The 21,397-nt window shown below is 37.7% G+C and overlaps 1 protein-coding gene across 2 annotated transcripts in view; it reads left to right on the forward strand.

Moving 5' to 3' along the window:
* ZFHX4 (zinc finger homeobox 4) overlaps positions 1-21,397 on the forward strand; it is a 155,140-nt gene that overhangs the window by 27,784 nt on the left and 105,959 nt on the right. For both annotated transcript variants that reach the window (XM_061342953.1, XM_061342954.1), the window contains exon 3: positions 1-85. This exon is cut by the window's left edge and continues 418 nt beyond it. In XM_061342953.1, coding sequence (XP_061198937.1) covers positions 1-85 — 85 coding nt within the window. The remainder of the gene's footprint in view (positions 86-21,397) is intronic.

Below are 21,397 nucleotides of genomic sequence, written 5' to 3' on the forward strand. Positions count from 1 at the left end.
CTGTGACTACTACACCAACAGCGTGGATAAATTGCGCTTACACACTACCAATCACAGGCACGAGGCAGCCCTGAAACTGTACAAGGTAAGCCAGTGACAGCAATTTCAATTGGCACCAAGTAGACTAGGAAATTAACTGTTTCAGTGCTAATAAAACAAGATTTTGATTAACCGTCAGAATAAATGCTTACTGAACATGCATATAATTGAACAAAATCTATGCAGGCTAATCAGAAGAGTGTTCCCAGTGAGTTGTGTGGATTTACCTGAGGGCCGGTTTAGGATGCACTGTCTGTGAACACAGGGAATGTAAGGTTTTTGTTTTTTTTTTTTAAATGTTCTCTCATAATAAATTACTAGAGGGATTTTGCATCTCTTATAATATCTTTAGTCTTTTTCCATTAAATTTTCATTAGAAACTTGAAGGAGATTACACAAAATTATAATTTTTCCATGCCATGCATAAGGAAGGAGATCTCTTTGTGGCATATGTATCTGTTTGCAACTGCAATCTATCACAGCCAAGTTATTTTATACTGGTGTTTTCAGTAAGCACCACTTTATTATCAATGATATTCAATAGTTAGCACTGTCATCCTTTTGTCTGCCTTTCTTTTCCAAGCTAGTAATGATTTTTCACAAACATGAAAGGGTGTGGTGTAGATAAATATGTTAGTGGAATGGTAACTATATTTTTATCTTTACTGGAAAAAAATATGTGGATATAATGAATATGTGGGAGTGATGAATACCATTTATTACACAACTTGTCATGACTTTTTCCAAACCCTAATTATAGGGTAACATATTTTCTGCAGTGTGTTTACTGGATTGGCTTGATTGTCTTGGTTCATGTACAAAATATAACACATTCATTTCCAAGATGAATAACTTATAACTTATTAAAAACTTCTTTTGTCTAGGGGGATATAAAAATTCAGGAAATATTGCAAACCATTAGTCACTGTAACAAGCTCTAAATATGATTAGAAAATCTATTTTGCAAGTGTTATCTATTGATTTATACTAGAAATCTGTGATAACTAAACTATCAGGAGCCATCTGCTGATTATGGCAACTATGCTGGTTTTCTAATCATGTTGAAAATGTGTACACACAGAACAAATACAGAAAAGCCTCAAAAGACCTCTTGTTTAAGCAAGAAATAACATTTTGCTGGCATTCAACCGCATTCAAATGGTAGTTCTGAACTAACACAGGGTGCACAGCCAGTTACATGGGTTTTCATTCTATAACCTCATAGTTGTAACCTTGGTGGATCAGCTATGGACAAAAATGGCAGTAACATAAAATTTGGTCTATTATATCATCCCACAGCGTTGGCTGCTTAGCTAATTTAATCGTGTTTTATGTAAATTGTATTTTTCCTGAACTCTAAGGGGGGGTGTGGGGGGGCTTTTTGTGCTTGATTGTTGTTTTTTCTTTGTTTTGTTTTGTTTTTTTTAAAGAACCAAAGTCCTGTTTTGAAAAGTGCCAGAAGAGCTAAGAGTTTAGAGTCTAGTGACACAGTTAGCCTCCATCAGCAGCAGAACTGCCCTCAGAAGTACCTGCTCCCTTGTCACCTGTGAAGCAGTTCCTTGCTCCCTCCACTTACACAGATTGTGGAGCCATACTCTGTGTCAGGTTTTTTAAATGATCTACGTTAAAGATAATTGGTTCTTGTCTCTTCTTTTGAGTGTTAACCTGGATTTTTTCAGTGATCCGTTTTATGATGCCACCATTCAGAGATATGCTGCTGCAAACCATATCACAGACAGGAACGATAGAGTGGGAGAGGGGAAGGCAAACAGCTGTTTTCAGATGGCTTCACTGCCAAAGCTTTAGAGACTGTTGAAAATAAGATACCATCTGCTTTTTAAGTAAAGCTATAGGCATAGATATGGAGTTGCAGGGTACAAACTACTCAAAACAGCACTGTTTCTTCACTCACTCAACTGAATCCCTAGAGAAATCTTCATCAAATACGTTTGAGTTTGTAGAGTTTTGTTTGTATGTTTTGAGTTTTGTCCTACAAAACATTCAATATAGCATAGCAAGGGACTGAGTCTCAGCTCTTAAGTCCTTATCACCAAAATGTCCTGCTGCTGAATCTGCTTCTCTGCCAGACCCTCATTTGTTACATTGAGCAATTCAGTAACACCTGTGTGATGCATACATGGCAAATGACCATTGCTAATCTTTTAAGTTCATTCCCTGAATCAGTGAAAGGTATCTGAGTGGAGAAGAAATGCATATGCTCTTAAACACCCTCTAAACTTCATGTGCTACAGAAGGAAAATGGAAAGTTTTCTGCTGGTAACCATAGGGTTGCAAGTCTCCTAATGTATTTTTAAAGACTTTTCCTTAGAATTGCTAGTGAGTATCTCAGCTTTAGAAAGTTTCTGTCCATCATGACTTCTTACAGAAGTTTGGAACTTTGAACCCTGATAGGCTTAACAAATCTGTGGAAGCAAGCAGATAGTATGTACAAGTGCTCACAGTACCTTTATATCTCATTTTAAGGATAATTTGAAGGAGAGGAATGACGTCTTTAGAATATCAACTGGAGTATTAGTATTATTATTTTTTAAGATTTGAGGTTGGTGGTACTACATGTGTCACTAAACCCCAAAATGTTCTAGATGTGTGTGTGCTTTATAATAGGAAGCAGTGCCTTTGTATGTCACCCAGAAAACTTTACTTCTAATTATGGGTGTAAATTCAGGCCTCAAGGTAGAAATAAATGAGATTTTGGAAGTCTGTAAAGTTATCTGCTAGCAGACTTGATAGTTTTGTCAGGTTCTGGTGAAGCTCTTTGACACCAAGAGAGTTGTAAACTTTTTTTCTCTTGATGCTTCAGATAGATAAATTTTTAGAGCACCTGAGGAAAAAAGAACATTAATTTGTATGAATAATAGATATATGCCTTGGGAGTGATATCGAATATTCATGAATTGTGTTTATATTCAAGCTATTCCTCCAACTCTTTTAAAATTAAGGTGCTGTGAATATGATTTGGCAATAAAAACTTTAATACTAAAACCATCTGAAGGCACAGAAAAAGAATCTGTGACTTTGTTCCTTTGCTTTGTCAATCACCTCAAAGTTTTTTCTTTAGTCATTATATTTATTTAAATGTTATTGTTTTGTGAATTTCCTTTTTATAAATGTTGCCGTAACAGCTTGATTTCTTTTCCTGCGCTTAACTATTGATGGAATAAAAGGTTGTCTTTTCATAACCATAGCTTTTAAAGCTACCATGAACATCAGAGCTTCTCTTCTGAAGCTATATAATTTTAGGCAGTACTGAAATGTCAGTTTTAGAGTTAGATTCTAAATATGGCAAAGTAAAACCTTTAGCTGTTTTCTAAGTTATTTAAAAGAAATGGCCTGATTGCTCCTTAGAGAAGTGCAGTATTCAAATGGTGTTGGTAATGCGGCTACTAGGAACCAGAGCAAAGATGGCCTTACCCTGAGTGAACTCAGCTTGGCCTAAATGAATTTCCCAAAGAGATACATTTGGAATTGTGGAGCTTGATATTACCAAATTAAACCACAGAAGAGCTGCAAGTCCTTGGCAGCATCCATCAAGAAACATTCAATGACTTCACAAATAAACAGAAAAAGCCTCTATAGCAACAGAGTGCATTTCCATTCTGCAGGAGGAAGTGTTCAGCTTCTGCAGGTTTGGGAAGCTGAGGAGGGACAGTGATCTATCTCTGTGGATATAAAGTATATATAGCTGGAACCGCTCTTAAGGAAGCCATTTTGTAGCTTAGTCAAATAGCTTTTGATTCAGGGAACTGCATGTATCATGTCCTGTGCTCATAAAATAGTTTCCAAATACTTTTAATAAATAAATACAGGGTATCCTTTTTGCAAAGTAAACTGGAGTGGCTGAGAAGAAGTTTTAGTTAACTAAGTAACTGAATGACATGAGCAATTTCTAGTCATAAATAAACATTTGAAGTTAGTCTATCAAAAATATTATTAGCTTTAATAGGCTTGTATTGGATATTTACTGCAGTTTATGTCACATATGCAACTATTTAGGAGCTCAGGGAAAGTGACAGGCACCAGTTAGCAGACTAATACTCATATGTGTGAAAACTACCCTGGTTTTCCCTTTATTGACAAAATATTGATCCATAACACTACTAATGCTATGATTGTCAGTTCAGTTTGGATAGATCACTTTACCTCTTATGTTCTCAAACTGCAAAGATACTGCTCAAAAGGATTGACCTGATTTCAGTTTAAGAAGGTTAAAGGTTAGCTCAAAAGCATCATCTGCCTAGCTGCTTAACTTTAAACTGATCAATTTAATGAAAATCTGTTTTGCAGATGGTGTTTTAATGTCTTTGGCAGGATTTAGGCAGCTTTAACATTAGACGTATGCTAGTAAAAATTGTTTCTCTACTTGACCAGAACAACACCTTTTCTTTTATGTTTTAAGGTAAAAGGCATGTGGGATATGGTATTTTGGCAAAGGACCCAGAAGCAGAAAGTGTTGATGATCTTTCCATATGGGCTGAAATACAGAATACCCTTATGTCTATTGCTAACGATGACTGAAGAAACAAAGCTGTATTCATTTTCTACCATAATGTTTTACTTTGAAACCATAAGAAAGAATTTCAGTCAGAACTGTCCTTGAAAAAGGCTTGTCTTCTTTGCCTAGGGTGGAATGCAACAGCATTAACATTTTCAACCTGGCAGAGAATGCCGATTGTCTCTTTCAGACCTTGCGTTTGGAGATCAGCAGTATTCTTTTTCCTACTCACAAACTGCATAATAATTGTATTACTTAGCTATAGATACCATAAATAATAAGGCAAATTAGTCAATCCAAATGGTAAGTTTTATCTGATGGAGGTTATCTGAATTAACAAAGGATTAGATCCTCAGGAGTGTAAAGCAGCTTTGTCTTTTGTGAATCTGGCCCTCACAGATTTTGCCAAGATAATTAAGTTTCAGCACAAGCATGTCTTTCTATTTTCAGATGTATGCAATTCAATAGGAATTTCTTGGGCTGCTAATGCAATACTATTATATGTTTGCTTTGTAATTAGCTAGGACTCTATCCCTTTGCTGAAATTCATTGTAATATTACACACACAAGCATAGCTTGCATGTCCCAGTCATGAAAGTGGTGCCCTTTGTTTCATATTGACCTTCCAACTTATTTAAAAAAGAGTTTACAATGAGCCTTTGTTTTGTCCACAAATGATCATAAACAGCTTTCTAAAGAGCCCAATAAAATGAGATAATCACAAATGTATAACATCACATACTGAAAGGGTGGAAGAACAAACGGGGCTTTTACTATATTTTATAGGATGGATTTATAGTCTGTCCTTGGGTCACTTAGGGCCAAGAATTTTCACGGTCAGCTGCTTGGTCCTGCTAGCTAGCATCCTTTGCAGGAAATGCAAATACCATGCAGCACCTGCTCTTCAGCTGGTGTATGCACCATGTTTTTAAAGTGAGGTGTCCACTTCTCTGCTGGTTCAAAGTCAAAAGCTTAATTAGACCAGCTTTTTTTTTCTGCATCTGTCATCAGTGAAGCAGAATAGTCTGTCTGGATTCCATAGTGCTGTTTGTATATCTGGATCTTAAATCAGCCAGGGATATTGAATGCTTTGCTCATCTTTATCACGTGCAGGAGGCACAAGTGGGATTTAGTCCTTAGGTAACTTTTAGTGTAACAGTTCCCCAAGGAACACTGCTTGGTTTTTCTCATTATCCTTGTTCTGGATGAAAGGATTGTTGTTAGAAATTAACAACTGAGGTGGGGTGTATAAAGTATATGCATATGGGGATGAATGGACTACTGGCCCCAATCACTTTTTTGCTTTACTCTGGCGTGAAATGTTAATACTTGATCAGTCTGGAATTAACAAGAAGTCACATTCTTTTTGTCTCAATTGTCCTGCACTAACTTTTTAATTTAAAATCAAATACCCTAGATATGTGCCAGTCCAATTATTGAACTGTCATTGTCCCAGTATGATAGGAAAAGAGGTCAGGAGATTGTGCAGTGTTGATTTGCATAGAAATCGTTGTGGGAAGGAAATTGGAATATGTCTGCATGTCTGAGGAGCCAAAGAATATTTTGCTTAATTTTATTCTTGTTTAGGTGAAGAAAGCTGCTTTCAGTGATAAACAAAAGTTATTCTAATTTGTTGCTAAACTTAAACCTCACTATAGAGGATATTTCTATTTTTATGGTACTTTCAGGATTTTTGTTCATTAAAGGTTTTAAATATTTTATGAAATTAAGAAATGTAATTTCCACTATAAATTGTAGTTACTGTAATTCACATTATGCTGTTGTGCTTTACATATATAAAGAGAAACAGATATTCAAAGAACATTATGTAGTCAGCAATACATAGCTATACATAGTGTATATGCCTACTGTATGTACTTAAACACTACAGGCAAGTACATTATTATGAAAAAAACCCAAACAAGCTGTGTGCCAGCAAAATAGCAATTTCAAACCTGTTATTTTTATTTTAAATTTGAAATATAATAGTATAATATTCACATATATTTCATGTAGATTTATTTTAATATTCAGATGTCATTTACTCCTCAGTCCTACATAACTGTCTTTGTAAAAAATAGCAGACATTATATCCAGCTTATGGTACACTGTTAAAGCAGAGACGTATTCTCAAGTTATGATTTAGACAATCCCCTTGTTATTTTGCTGAAATGTTGTCCAGGATCCTAGTCTGCATATTATCTTGGCGGAAAATGTATAAAATTACTTTTTGAAAGGAGGCTGTACCAGGATATTTGGACAAGAATTGCAATGTGCCCTCTGCCCAGTGGAGTCCAAGCTCATAGCTTCTCTTGCAGAGCAAGAAGAGTGAGCCAGGAGGAGAGCAAAAGCAGCATAAAGAGGATCAGCCTCATTTATTCAGTACACTCAACACACAAAATGGCTGTATAACAGCTGTTCTTTGTGCCTGGAGTTCTTCCATTCTGACATTAAGAGAAATATGTAATTACTTCTGACTGAGATTCAAAGTAGAGGTACAGCATATAGTGTATGTAAGAGTATTATGTCAATATGAGTGCATGGGTATATGTGCATAAATAGATTGCAGCTATATATTTAGCAGCCACTCTCTCCCAACTTTGCAACATAGATTTTCTTGTTACCTTTAGGAGATTTTATCTGATAATACACAACTCACTACAGGTGTCTTCTGTAAAATTCTAATTACATTTTAGCAGACTCTCACAGGTGGTTTTTTTTTATTTCATCATGTCTTTCATGTAGTTAAGAATGAGGACACCCCCCCCCAAAAAAAAAAAAAAAGAAAAAGACTGAAACATAGAATCATAGAATCAAATAGGTTCAAAAGACTTTTAAGATCATCAAGTCTAACTGTTACCCCAGGACTGCCAAGACCACCTCTAATGATAAGAAAGATATTTTGACATGAACATGTGTACTTCAGCCTTGCCATTGCTTTTGCTAAGTGTTTCAGGAGAAACACTCGTCTTTGCATTTGTCAGTCCGTTCAGACCAAATGCCAGGATTGGGAAATTATAGGATGGTTGATGGGAATAAAATCTTAGAGACTCCATGTGTACAGGTCTGAGCTTTCAGCTGTTTGATACACTGCTCTGTATTGGCTATATATGGGCCTATCTTCCTAGATAGACAAACTCATTTTCTGCAGTATTTTTTTTTCCTTTGGTGTACTGCTGGATCGATGCTCCAGCCAGATTTTGTAAGGAAAGTTAGTGAAGAGGCTGATGTGAAATTCAGAGTAATATCAATTCTGTTCAGTTTAGCAAGAACTAGGCACAATGCAGGAGACAAATTTTAATGGATAAACTTCCATGTGTAAGTTTGTGAGCAAAATACAATACAGTACAACAAGAAATAGGTAGTAATTACATTAAATGTGGATAGGGGGTTTATGTTAATAAACTATAAATTACAAATGATAGCTTCTGACATTTTTTGATCCTGGTGCTGTATCTGTTAGGCTGGTGTACTTAGTACAGGCAGATAGTGTAGAATGATGGTCGTACATCCTTATGGTGATACATCTGGAAAGTTAAGCTTTGCTAAGAACCTCAGGACCTTTGCTTTGTGGGTAGCTGTGAAGGAGGATGTCATGGAAATGACCCCTTAGACTGATAGAAGGTGCCAGCCTGACAGTTCTGCAGCAGACAGATACATAGAGAGTATTGTGCACCATAGCCTTGGGGGAAACTGTATGTGCTACTCTCCCTGTGGGAGGGAAGGCATTAAGATAATCTTTAGCTTTTAAAGTCAGGGGGCATTGAAGGAAACAAAAATTGAGCAAAGGTAGTCCTTGAATGTTGAAGTGTAGCGATTCCCATGCCTTGGGCATCCTCTTGCAGTAGCAGTGACAAAAAACAGAAAAAAAAAAAAGCTTTTGTCATGTACAAGGAACATGAGCAATACTTCTTGCTTATATGCACAAATAGAAACTACATATTGCTAATGGGAGCCATGAATGGTAATAAACTAATCTTATTCCAAGAGTTGCTTTTTGACCACATGAGTTCCTAATAAAAAAAGGTTTGGTTTTGGTTTTTTTTTTTCTATTTAAAACTGTTATTCTAGAGTGTTAAAACGATTCATGCTGTTAAAACGATTCACATATCTAAAATACATGACTATATAACTATGGTTTATTGCTGGATTGTGTGCAGGTAACCTAACATATGGGAACAGTATTTGGAAGTCTGCCCAAAGGAGAGAGCCTGTTTGTAATCTCTGTTCTCCCTTGTAAACTCTCCCAAAGAAGAACATATGCCACTTCTTTGTGCTTCTCCTGGAGAGAACCATAGAGCCACCTCTACCCATAAATGCAGCACAGAATCTGCTGTTCAGGGATAGTTTGTGCCCAAACATTTTATAGAAAAATATATTACCCTTGTTCAGAGAAAGTGCAAGACCAATCCTATTGTGATGACCCTGTTTAAAACGAAGGCTTACAGTAGAAACACTTTTTACCAGAACTTTAGTATCCACTTCCAGTGGTGTGTATCGTCTCATTCTAAAGCTGTTTAGCACGTATGGAATTTCTCCACTGACATCCTAAATTAGTGACTGGGCCTGTAGCAAGCCTTGTCTGGGGAACTGGGGGAGGTCAGTCATTTTCAGACTTCTTTATTAAGAAGGAAGTTATTTTGCATGGGAAATTCTAAAAAAAAGTTGCAACTGGCTCAAATATCATGCGAGGTATGACTGATGTTATCCTTATGCTAATTTCAAAACTCTGTATTCTAACAGCAGAAGAGAAGGAAGGGCACTTCTTATTCACAGAATCACAGAATCAGAATATCTGAAGTTAAAAGGGACCCATAAGGATCATTGAGTCATACTCACTGCTCCTCACAGGGCTACCAAATATGAAACTGTATGACTAGGAGCACTCCTTGAACTCTGATAGGCTTGGTGCCATGACCACATCCCTGGGGAGCCTGTTCCAGAAACTGGCCACCCTCTCAGTGAAGAACCTTTCCCTAATGTCCAGTCTGAACTTCCCCTGATGCAGCTTCATTCCATTCAAAGAACAATGTTCCTATTTTCTATGTAACCTAGACAAAGACTTGCTCTCTGGAAAGTAGATTCAGGCAAAAATACTAAAATTTTCTAACTGAATAAACACTTTGTGAATGACCAGAAGCTTGATATTTTTGCAGCTAGAACAATAAGACAAAATCTAAGGAGGATCTTGGTGTTCTTGCTCTTTGTGTCTGCTAGTGATGAGAGCATGGAAAAAGGCTCACTTTACTACTGAAATCAGACAGCTTTTAGTATCTAGATGTTACTATTTTAGAAACACCATTTGACATTTGCAGATATGTGCACAGCTAATGAATGGCTGGAAATCAGGAAGAATGAAGCTGGTGGAAAAAACGAGGCCAAACTGCAAGTGTTTCTGAAAACCTTATGTCCTTATTTGTCCAGGAACTTCTGTGACTCAAAAGCTTTGACCCGGGACAAAGTCAAGATCCTGCTGAGATATATCAGAGCAGGATCTTCTGAAGTCAGCTCTCAGATGACAAAGATCACAGGCCACAAAAATAGTTTAAGACTAATTTTACCAAATTTATGACCTGGAGTCATTGGGCAGATTCGAAAGCACTACTGTAATGGTCCCTGGGATTAATCCTGTTGCAGCTGCATCTCAGAAACAAGAGTTGTACCTAAGTTGTGGGTATCATTTGTTAGTTTTTGACTTGCTAAGATGATCTCACAGGCGATGATGAATTGGATATGCTAATTAATGTGCTCTGTCTCCTTCTTCCTGTATCCATTATATTCACTGGTATCTTCATGACACTTGAATTTCTTTGATTTATAGAACCCAATGGATAAAAATCTTTGAAACTAGTCACTGGGACTCCTGACAGGGAAAAAAAAAAAAAACCCAACAAAATCCTTTCTCAATTAGATACCTTAGTCTCTGAATGTTTTTATTTCATTTCCTGAAAAACAAAAATATGTTTGTGAGAGCATCTGTGACTCAACATATTACATATATTACCTGGATTCAGAAGTCTTTCTAGGGTGTTTCTTTTCTTTCATGAGTTGTCTAGTGAACAGTTAAAATTCTGTGGCCTTGGCTACCTCAAAAGTAGCAAACAGATAAAGGTATACTTTCTGGGTATACAAAGGACAAGAGCTATGCTGGTTTTGAAGAGTTGTATGTTTGCAATATTTTTTGTGATAAGGAAGAGAGTTGAGCTGATAATCAATAAAAGGAGAACTCTGAAATCTCATGTTACAGAGTTCAAGCTTGTATCCCAGTTCGCTCAGCTTTCATGCTGTGCAGATACAAAGGCTTTGTGCCTCACGTGTTCACAACAGGAACTAAACAAGCGTCTGCCCTTTACTTCTAGTAGTTGTTTGTCCTAATAGATTTAGAAGGTGAGCTCAATACTGTCTGGACTAGGAAACAGGGCATGGACTTAGGAAAAAAGAAAATGTGTCTCTAACTGTGCAGAGGTGAGTAAGAGGTTGGCCTTAGTAGGTTTGGCAGTCTAAATGGACCTTATTGAAATGTAATTAAGCATACCACTTAATGTGAAGAAATATCTATGTCTTTCTCTCTGCCTATATTTATCCATACGTGTGCTTAATAGAGTGTCTGTTACTGGGAGAAATGAATTAGAGATGGAGTCTAAAGTTGTTCATGCACGTGAGAACTTGGAGAGGCAGATATTATCCAACACTAGTGTTAGGGAGGAAGTCACAGTTGTTGGAAACTGGGTTTCTTGCACAGGGGCTGCAGTGGAAGAAAGCAAAAGAGCAGGTGTGTGTGCTTATAAAAGTGTACACTTCCCAAGAGCATAAACAGAATTTAAAACTATGTGTGTCCATACATACCCCAGGCTGCTACTGTCACCTACTATAATACAGTACAAAAGTATATGTATGTTAGTGTCTGCTGCAGTAAAGGTTGGATTTTCATTACTGTTTTAATTTTTTTCTCCCAGTTATTATTAGCTTTCTTAAAGACACTGGTAGGGCTGAAGTTATCAGGATTTTTTCAGAGTGTAGAAAATCTTCCTTTCTTCTTTGGAGCTGTTTCTGAGTCACTTAATCATGAGTTGTCTTTCCAGCCTGTCCAAGTGAAAAGTACTCCATTGCAAATAAAGTTAGTCAAGTACACCTCTTGCAGTGGCTGCTCATAACAGAGGAAGATGCTATTTTCAAAACAACATATTAGTAGGCCAAGTATGCAATCATTGTCCTATCACATCAAATTATACCATTAGTCCACCTTATCTAATCTCCTTGCTCCTGACTGGCTAACAACAGTTGCTTCTCAAAGCAGAGGAAAAAAAATTCTTTCATGGTCAAATACGGAATAATGCTGCCCATATATGAAAATTATTTTTCTTCTTGCATGTCCTCTGTACTTAACAGAGGTTAAAAATTTGTATTGACATATGAATTCAAGATTGGGTGTGGGGTTCTTTTTGCTCAGAAGTGGTTTTGCGTGGCCTTAGTTGTGTGCAAACATTGAATGAGTTTATAAACTGAACTCTTGGCTCTATTACATGCAGTGGGAAGGAGTTCCACAGGTTAATTTAATCTGCATACAAATACAATTTTTCATATTTTAAAATTGTCATTCATTTAAGTTATTAAAATTTTGTTTATTGATCTGGTAACAGAACAAGAAAGATCATGTGTTCTTACTTGCTTTATGATGTTTCTAAGTAATTATTATATCTTTCTAATAATCTTTATGATTATTTTATGATGTTTCTATCCTGTTTGCTTTTTACTTAAACTTTTTACAGCCTATTCAGTGTTGCTTTTAGTGGATTTTTTTCCACAATTCTGCTAATCCCACCACTGATCTCTGAGCTCCTTCAACCCCGACAAAATTTTTCTTGAAATACCCAGATATTTCAGATCTGAACATAGTGTTCTCAGTGGAACTGTAAGATGTTACTGTCCCATGCCTAGTGCATCCAAAAATATAACCTGCTTTAAACAAACATTATTGTATTCTGTGCTGGAAATTTGTTGCGTTTCAGCTCATGGCTCTTTTCATGCCCCCCTTCATACTGATGCCCAAGTGTCCTAGAGCAGTTACATTTAATTTGGACATCAGCAGCATGTTCAATTAGTTATATACTTTCTTGGATTCGTTTGTCCATACTGAATTTTGCCTGCATGCTCATCTAGCTTTAGACTTCTCTGGCATTCCTGAGGGTTCTTTGGCTGGTCTTGACTGGCATGAATTCATTTACACTGCTGCAAGATCAGATCTAGTTTGATGTTAGAAGGCTCAGAGGTAGCTTTTTTTTTTTTTTTTTTTTAGTCTGTTAAATGACCTGTTAGTTCCTGTAGCTTGCTAGCTTGTTTTCTGTTCTTGTCAGTTTCTAATCCATGACTTTTTTTGCCTCTGTGTTGGGTGCGTACATTAAGTGGTTAGGCCACTTCCTGCTTAGTCAGCCAAGAGGAAAAAACTCCAGTTCTGAATTACCCCATGGAAGAATTAATTTCCCCCTAGTATTAGGAGAGTGAAGGAATGAAGCATCCGGCTTACCCCCCAGTTACTTTGCCTGTGTCTTCAGAGAGCTGCCTGTTGTTGCTTTCACACATTTATTGATATACATTGTGACTTAGAGTGCAAATACCCATAGGCGGTTAACTATTTGTTGAGCCTGAAGAACAGAAATAGCTAACAAGCCATCTATATGCAAATATTTACCCCAGATATTAAGTTGCTGGTGGAAAACATAAGATGTTGTTTCTGCATGTGGATTACAAACCTGAGGCATAACTCTTTATAGTGTACTTTTTTTATACTGTTCAGTGTTAACTTTAATGCATTATTGATTGCTATTAAGGTACACCATGAAATACAGATGGGATGTCTGTTGTGGTTGAACTCATACTGTGGAGGCTGTGTTGACTTTTGGATTGTTCTGGCCTTCATGCTGCTTGACATTAAAATCTTTCACATTAGGGTTTAGAAGCGAAAAAAATACATAGTAACTAAGTTACCCTGTATGTAGGGTGAAGTAATGTGAAAATATGATGCCAAATGCCCACCCCACCAAGTCAGCACAAAATTTGAAATGAAATACTAATTCCAGACCAAGCCAGGAAGTTCCTGATTCCCTGTGTGAGTGTATGCAAACATCAGTTTGGGGCAGCCACCACCTGAATTTAAATTAGCTGAGCTACCTGCCAGTGCTGAAGGAAGTGCTAAAAGTGGAGGGATTAGGTGTCTGATTTGCAGAAGTGCTGAGTGCTAGTGGCTCCTGTTGATTGCATGTGTTTAGCATCCCAGGCTGCAAGGTCACACTCAGGCAGCAACAAGCTCGCCTGTGCCGACTGCCAGCCTCTGTCCTTGCACAGCAGTCTTGGCTGGATGTATTGGCTAGTTTGACACAAACAAAAATTGCATCAGAGGATCAACTACTGTTGAAATGTCACTGCTGAACCTTGTAATGGTGCTAATTAGTTAAAGCAAAATAGGAGTGTTAATATGCATTTATCTTGGCTGTAGCTCACTGAATATCTTTTCCCCAAATTAGGCTTGAAGTACTTTAGATTTTTCCCTTCTCTCTTTCTGGAAGGTCAAGGTACGTAACTGTTAGTTTGGGTTGTTTTGTTTTTTTTTTTTTTTAATTATTATTATTTTTTATTTTCTATACCCCTGTAAAACAAAACGCTTCTAAATGGTTCTTATTATCTCCAGCAGTTTGCATCTTAAATTGGTTTACTTCTGTTTGAAACTCTTAAAGATGGTATTAGGCATTGGAGTAAACTTGAAGGAAACATATGACAAACACGCGGTCAGAGGGCAGACCTCTCTAACCTTGGCTCAGCTCCCTTTCTGCCACTAATGGAGCAAAAGAAATCGGAGATTTTATGCAAGTTCCCTGCTGAGGGGGAGGGCATGATTGCTCTGCTCATGTAGGGGAGTTTCTGGCTGGCACAGTGCCAGCTGTGTGTACTGTGTCCTTCCCACCACACACCATGCTGGGGATGTGTCAGGAGAAGGACCAGGAAGGACAGTAGCTGAAGCACATGTAAAGGAGTCTGTGATGAGAGTGAAATCCCCCCTGTGCAGGGAGCTCCCACATAGAGCTAGCTCAGGGGGTTCCTGGTGACTACAGAAACCTTTTTATCTGGGACAGAAAGGCAGCAGCTGCTGTCACAAACTCTAAGGCTTGACTGCAGCCCGGTATTTTGATCCCTTGTTCAGGTAGGTTTCATTCCTCCTGTGCTTAACTTGCAGGGGGCCTGGCTGGGCTGTCAGTGTGCTCTGGGATTGAAGAACTACCATAGTTCTTTCCAAGGACCAGTTGCTCTTTTTAGTTGTGAAAACATATACCAGGCTCTCATTCACATACCCCATCCCCAACTTTTCATCTAGCTATTAGTTTTTGGTGAGGGTTATTTACTCAATTTGCCACAAAGGTAATATATTCAGATGCCAATGGCATGAGCAGAGTCCTTGAGGTGTTTTCTTTAGTACGATGTAGGTCACCCTATTAAATGAAAGTCTAAACATTTGCAAAGATACAGGAGAAACACAGAGTTTTTACTGGTTGTGTGATTTTTTTTTTTTTTAACCCTCTGTAGAGTTTGTTTGAAGCATGAAAAAATGTGTTTGTTTCCTATTAAAATGGTGATGAAAGGAAAGAGACAGGAAGAATGTGGGCCAAATCCATTTTTGTTGTAATACTGCTGATCTTGGGAGTGTTACTCCAAGAATGGAGTTGGCACAGGAGTTTTCCAAAATGACAGTGTTCCTTAACTCTGTCAATTGACTGGGACATGGCTCTCCTGTGGTTTGACTGCTGTGGTTTGTCACTACTGTGAGAAATTATCCAGTTAAAAAAGTTCTGTTATTTGGGTAATTTCTTGCTGAAATTGATGGTTGCTGCTTCTGTTTTTCTCCCGAAGTTTATTTCGAGGTTTTTTCCATTTGTTTCTGGTGCTATAGAGACAAAGGCTAGTTACAAAGGAAAAGTCAGAGAGGCTGCTCCACAAAGAGGGTGTGAAAAAGAGGAGAGGATTTGAATTTGGAAGTGTTTTCCTTCTCACTGAAACAGCTTCCCTGTTTGCTACAGTGTATGTGTTGTCAGAATGAAATCCACCTCTTAAATATTTTTTACAGATCAAAACAGGTTACTGGCTATTGTTAATCATGACATAGTTTGTGAGCATACATACTAGGTCACCTCATCCATAGCCTGTTTCTCCTCCTAAATTATTCCACATTTGTGAGCATTTTTCAAGCAGCTACTATTTAAAACCAGAAAGCCTCCACCCTGAAAGGCCCCAACCTGTCAGAAACATTTCCGCTCTTGCCTGAAGCTTGGAATTTCACTATGGAACGCCAGCTCCCTCAGGACTGTGCAGTGTCATCCTTGCTTCGTGGTTTGCTCTCTGCAACCTCAGCTGCACACACATATGAGCAGTGTTTACCACCTTGCCACATTCTTCTTCAAGCTCTACCAGTATTTCTACGTGTTTGTTTTCACAGTGCCATCTACATCTGGAACAGTATCATTTCTGCAGCATTTAGACCTATTTCATTCTTGCTGAGCCCCAAACTCCTTTATATTTTTTCTCTTTTCTGCCAATAATCTTTCCCACTTTCTCTTGTGTATACATGTGTGAGTGTTTGCATACATTATCAAGTATGCATTTCTAATTATTTGGGATGAGTGGGATAAATGTTTTCTTTTCTTGAGCTTGTTGGCTGTGTTGTATTAAGTCATAAAAACAGAAAAAGGTATGCTGACCCTCCCACAGGAAACTGTCATGCTTTTGGCACCTCCTGCATATTTTGCATTAGGAAAAATATGTTAGAAAACCATAGAGTGCTCTTTATCAATTTCTTTTCTTTTTTTCATATGGCTGCATGTACAAAGCCAAGCTCCACTGATACTAAGGGGAAAAAACACCACTGTGACTTTGTGACTAATATATTTTAGAAACGTTTTACATTTTTCCTATAATAGCTTTTCCATACGTAATAGTGTTACAGTTTGAAGGTCTGACATCTCAAGCCTATCAGAGCTAAAAACAAGTGCTAGCATCCTCTTGGAAAGCTGGAAGCTTCCCACCTCCAGGGTTATAAAACTCCTTTTTCAGACTCACAGATCACAAGATTAAGCACATCATTGGTAGAAGGCCCATCCTGGGTGTTGACCCACTGTAATTTAAAAGGAATTTTTTTCCATTTGAAAGGAAGCAAGAAAGAAGGCTTGATGGTGGTTTCCAGCAGAACCAAACTATTGACAGCAAATTTAAACTATCTTGGGCTGGGAGCATTAATAACAACTACCTTTGGAGACAATTTTAGATCTTGTTTCAAGCACAAAGTTGATGTTGGCACCCTCTTCTAGGACTGACTTGATACTTCTCTGAAGACCGTGCTCTCTACCTTCCATATGACAGGTACAGAAGTATGCCTTGGGTGGTCAGAGCATTCCTTGCTGGATGCTGGACCTGTACTACTTTCGCGCTGGCAATCCAAAATGTTCCATGTGGCACCAACAGGGCTGGGATGTCAGCAAAATGCAGCATATAAAAGCTTCAGTCCATTGCATTTCATTTTGTCTAAGCATAACCAGTGGGACAAATAGAAATAATTATCTGCCTATACAAAGATGTCAGACCAGGTGTTTGATATTCTCAGCACATTCAGAGTGAGACTTTGAATTGTTGTTTTTTAAGGGTTAAGATTTGACCCAACTCAAGCAAAAGATAAATTTTCCACTGATTTTGGTGGCAGTAAGATTTCACACATGACACTGTTAAATTTATTGTGTATGAAGCTTTGTGTATGTATGTGCACGTGTGTATACTATATATCACAAGCATGTACAAATGTGTTTTCCTATGTTTTAACTACTCATATAAGCTGTGTTTAAACCATCTAATGTGCAGATGTCTAGAATCAATGAAGTAAAGTCTGGATACTGGTAAAATATTTAGAGACACTAATGGGGGTGTGTTTAGCACAGCTGTGATATTGAGAGGTTTTGTTCCTCTAATGTAAAATCATGGCTTTTCTTTTCTTTTTTCTTTTTTTTTCCTAGTTACATCAGTTTTCAGCTACAAATATTTTACATTACAAAACTGTGTAAAACAGACTAAATGTTGGGAAGTGTAAGAACAGATAAGCTGAAGACGTAAGTGCTTTGCTTTCACTTCTCTTACCAGCTTCCAGAGATATAGAGGAAAACTGTATGTGAAACCCTTCATCAGAGCAAAATGAACTTTTTAGCATTCTTGGACATAATATCAGGCTAACATGCTCCCTGACTGACATCCAGTGCATAATGTATAATTGCCAGCCTGCTTCTCTGAGTGCCTTGAAGATTACATTTTTTTAATGTCCCAATATTAATAACCAGATGTGATCTTCTTCCTGCGTAGGGGTCAAGCTAGCTGGCCAGGTCAGGCTGTTTGTCTGTGTGCACAGACTGTGAAGTCTATTCAGAATGACAGGTATGGGGGGGAGGGCGGGTAGGGTGTTAACCTCAAGACCACCAAAAGGGACTTCTCCCTGCTGGGAACAAAGACCAGCAGGAGCTTCAGCCTTTTTCAGTACTCCTGGGATTTTAACCAAGTGAACAAAAGATGATGCACAGCTGAAGAAATGCTCTTCACAACTGATACATAATTTAAGATGTTCAGTTACAAACAACCGGATATGTATTTGTGTTTTCATTTGAGCCCAGTCCAATTAGCTGCAACTAGTTAATGTTTTTGTATGTGTAGTTTCTGCGTGCTGCTTTATATGTGGAGAAGATGCTCAACTTCTGGTGTTTGAACACACACTACCCTTGAAAATAGCCCTAATACTTAAAGAGATAGCATTAAAACACCAGCAATTGCTATTGGGCGTTTTGTACCTTCTGTACTGTTTTCCACTCTATATGAAGAATTATTTTATATTGGATAGCGCGGTATAGTTTTGTGAAACATATATTATGAAACCATTTACTCCTCACTCTCTCTTTTTTGTTAGGGTAAAAAAAAAAAATCAAAAGAAGAAGCTATTTGTTTCCTAATTGATTTTCTACATTAGTTGTTCATTGAATAGATAAGTAGTGCCTGTGATATTTGATTACAGAGCAAGGCACCCATTTAACCTTCCGTTCTTTCCTGGCCAGGATTTCAAATACAATACAACGTACCTCCCTTAGGCTCAGTAGGATTAGAATGCTAGTAATCCCCGATGCTATGAAATAGACCTGATAGAACTTCAACTCACTTGTTTAGGATTATGCTCATGAATTTCAGTTCATCTCGTTGCATTAACCCTTTCGGAACTTGTGTGGGTTATGCTGCTATAAATATTAATAAATGATAGATACATATAAAATCTTATTAACACACTTTAAAGAATTAATTTTCACTTAGTGGTCAAAATATAAAATTCACACCAAAATGAATTTAGCCACTGCAGTATAAATCATAGAATCATAGAATAGTTAGGGTTGGAAAGGACCTTAAGATCATCAAGTTCCAACCCCCCTGCCATGGGCAGGGACACCTCGCTCTAAACCATATTACCCAAGGCCTCAGAGTTTCTTTTAATTCTAATGTTCAGACGTCTTTTGCAGATCAACGGTATCTTTAAACAGTTCAGTCTTAATTTGTGCATTAATTTTTAAGAATTATTTTAATGAATTTTAATTGTCAAGTTTTCACTGAAAGGACAGACAACTGATACTTGCTAACTAGAGAGCATCAGTGTAACATCTTTCAGTATAATGACTTGAATGTAAGTGTGGGGCCTAGGGTAAAGAAGAGTGGTACTGGTACCTGAGCTATCATTTCCCATCTTTTCTGCTGATAGCAACAATCCTGATAAGGGCAAGAGTGACTTTTGATGACTTATGCCCCAATCAAAGGACGTTGAGCGTGCCAGACCATTTCTGATGGACTGCTAGACAGCTGCCAGGCAAAAGCATTGTAATCACTCTAGATCTGAACTACTCTTTTGAATTGAGGACCTCTATTTAAATGCTGATTTTTAATCTGGACAAATCACTACAGCAAATGACTCCGTGCTAGCACTAAGAAGGAACAGATCTTTTCTTTCATTTTCAGGATCCTAAAACCCACCAATAAAATCATAGCGAATAATTGCTTCCTATTAGTATTCACTTAAACTGTTCAACCTTTATTGGAAAGGGTCATTAAATATTAATGTACACAACTAATTGTGTTAATTATTGAAATTAATATATGTATGGTTTAGAATATTTGAAGTCAATTACAGTGAAAAAAATGTGGAGAGTTTGACTTGGGAACTCTAACCTATTCTCACTTTCTTGGTAGAAGATAGAGTCAAATTTGGCCTGACTGAATATGCATATTTAAGCATCAGTTGGTGAAACTACTGTCTGTTCAATATACCCACATGCAGAATTGCTGTATTTAATGTCAAGATGACAGGCAGGATCAGTGCTACTAGCTGCATTTGACGACACAGGCATCAGGGCACTTCTTTACCCCTTAGACACTTTTAAAGGCATGCCTTTTCTTGTAGATCTGTCCGATATTCTTGGTACATTTGATGATAAAGTGGTATTGATGAATAGCTGAAGGCCATGAGAGCAATAAATGAAGTTACTCTTGAGTGACTCCATTCTTTTTTTTCTAGGAGGACTCGGGAGTGGGGGTAGTTTGGGATGGTTGTTCATCAGCCCAGTGGGTGCACTCATGTGCTCCCATGTGGAGTATTGCTGAGTTCTAGTCTGTCACCCTTCTTGATCAACATATGCCCAAGGCCATTATGGAGGAATCATTTGTGCTTGAGATAGGGGTGTCTCCAAGATGCAGATGATTTTCATCTGCACAACAATTTCATCAGAACTGAATGGTGAAATTAATTGTTTGACTCAGTATCTTGCCAGGCTTGGGGTTTGGATATATTAGCTACGTTGTATATTGAGGTCTTCTGCTGGGATTCAACATCTTGTAGAAATGGCCAAGGCAGCATTGGGTAGCAAGCAAACCTTGCTGGATTCTCTATTTGGCCACTGAGGTAACCCAAGGAGTGATGAAGCATACATTGGTCATTTATATATGGCTGAGTGCTAAACTGATGGATGCTTCTCTTTCAAATCAGCTTCTCAATTATTTTTTTTTTTTTTTAGAAATATCTTTCAAAAAACTGCTCAGTCCTGCGGCTGCTGCTCAACCTACAGTGGTTTGCAATATTTAATACAGTTGAAGTTTTGTGCTTTGCTGGTTAGTTCTGGTTTGACACATGGTATATTTCTGTTCCCTGATTGATTACAAATGTACCATTAGAAACCGGCTGTTTTGTGAATGCTCAGTTTACACATTCAGAATGTGCTTTCCTCAGATATTCTGCAGTATACATTTAAACATAACTGTTTCTGAAATTAATTTCTTACTTAGATCAACAGACATAGTTCGTAGAAATTCACAGAAAACAAACAGCCAGGAGGTGGGGCATGGAAGGAATTAATTCAGGTATTTAATATAGCCAGTATTTTCCAGCTTTCCTTCTGATGCTTTAATTCTAAATGCAGAACTTAGTGGCCCACTAAGTTCTTTGTCACCTTAAGATTGCATGAGAAAAGAGAGGTAAACTGCGAACTTTCAGGAGACTTGAGCTGCCAGGAATATTGCTGTCTGTCCCTTAGCCTGTTCTTCTGACAGCAGGTATTTTGCAGCTGCTGTCCCAGACCTATTCCAACTCTCACAACTTGTTTCTAAGTTGCAGTTTTACTCTTTTTCAGCCTATAAAGACTTAAGTGAGTTGGACCCTGATTCTCATTGAAAACCTCTCTTCACATATATAATTCAGGTCAGCTATCAGTGCCCTAGGCTTAATTTCAGAGATGCTGGAAA

The sequence above is a fragment of the Neopsephotus bourkii genome, unplaced genomic scaffold, assembly GCF_033783945.1.
Source record: "Neopsephotus bourkii isolate Nb327-2 ecotype Australia unplaced genomic scaffold, CSIRO-AGI_Nbou_v1 NB_1820, whole genome shotgun sequence".
NCBI lineage: Eukaryota > Metazoa > Chordata > Aves > Psittaciformes > Psittacidae > Neopsephotus > Neopsephotus bourkii.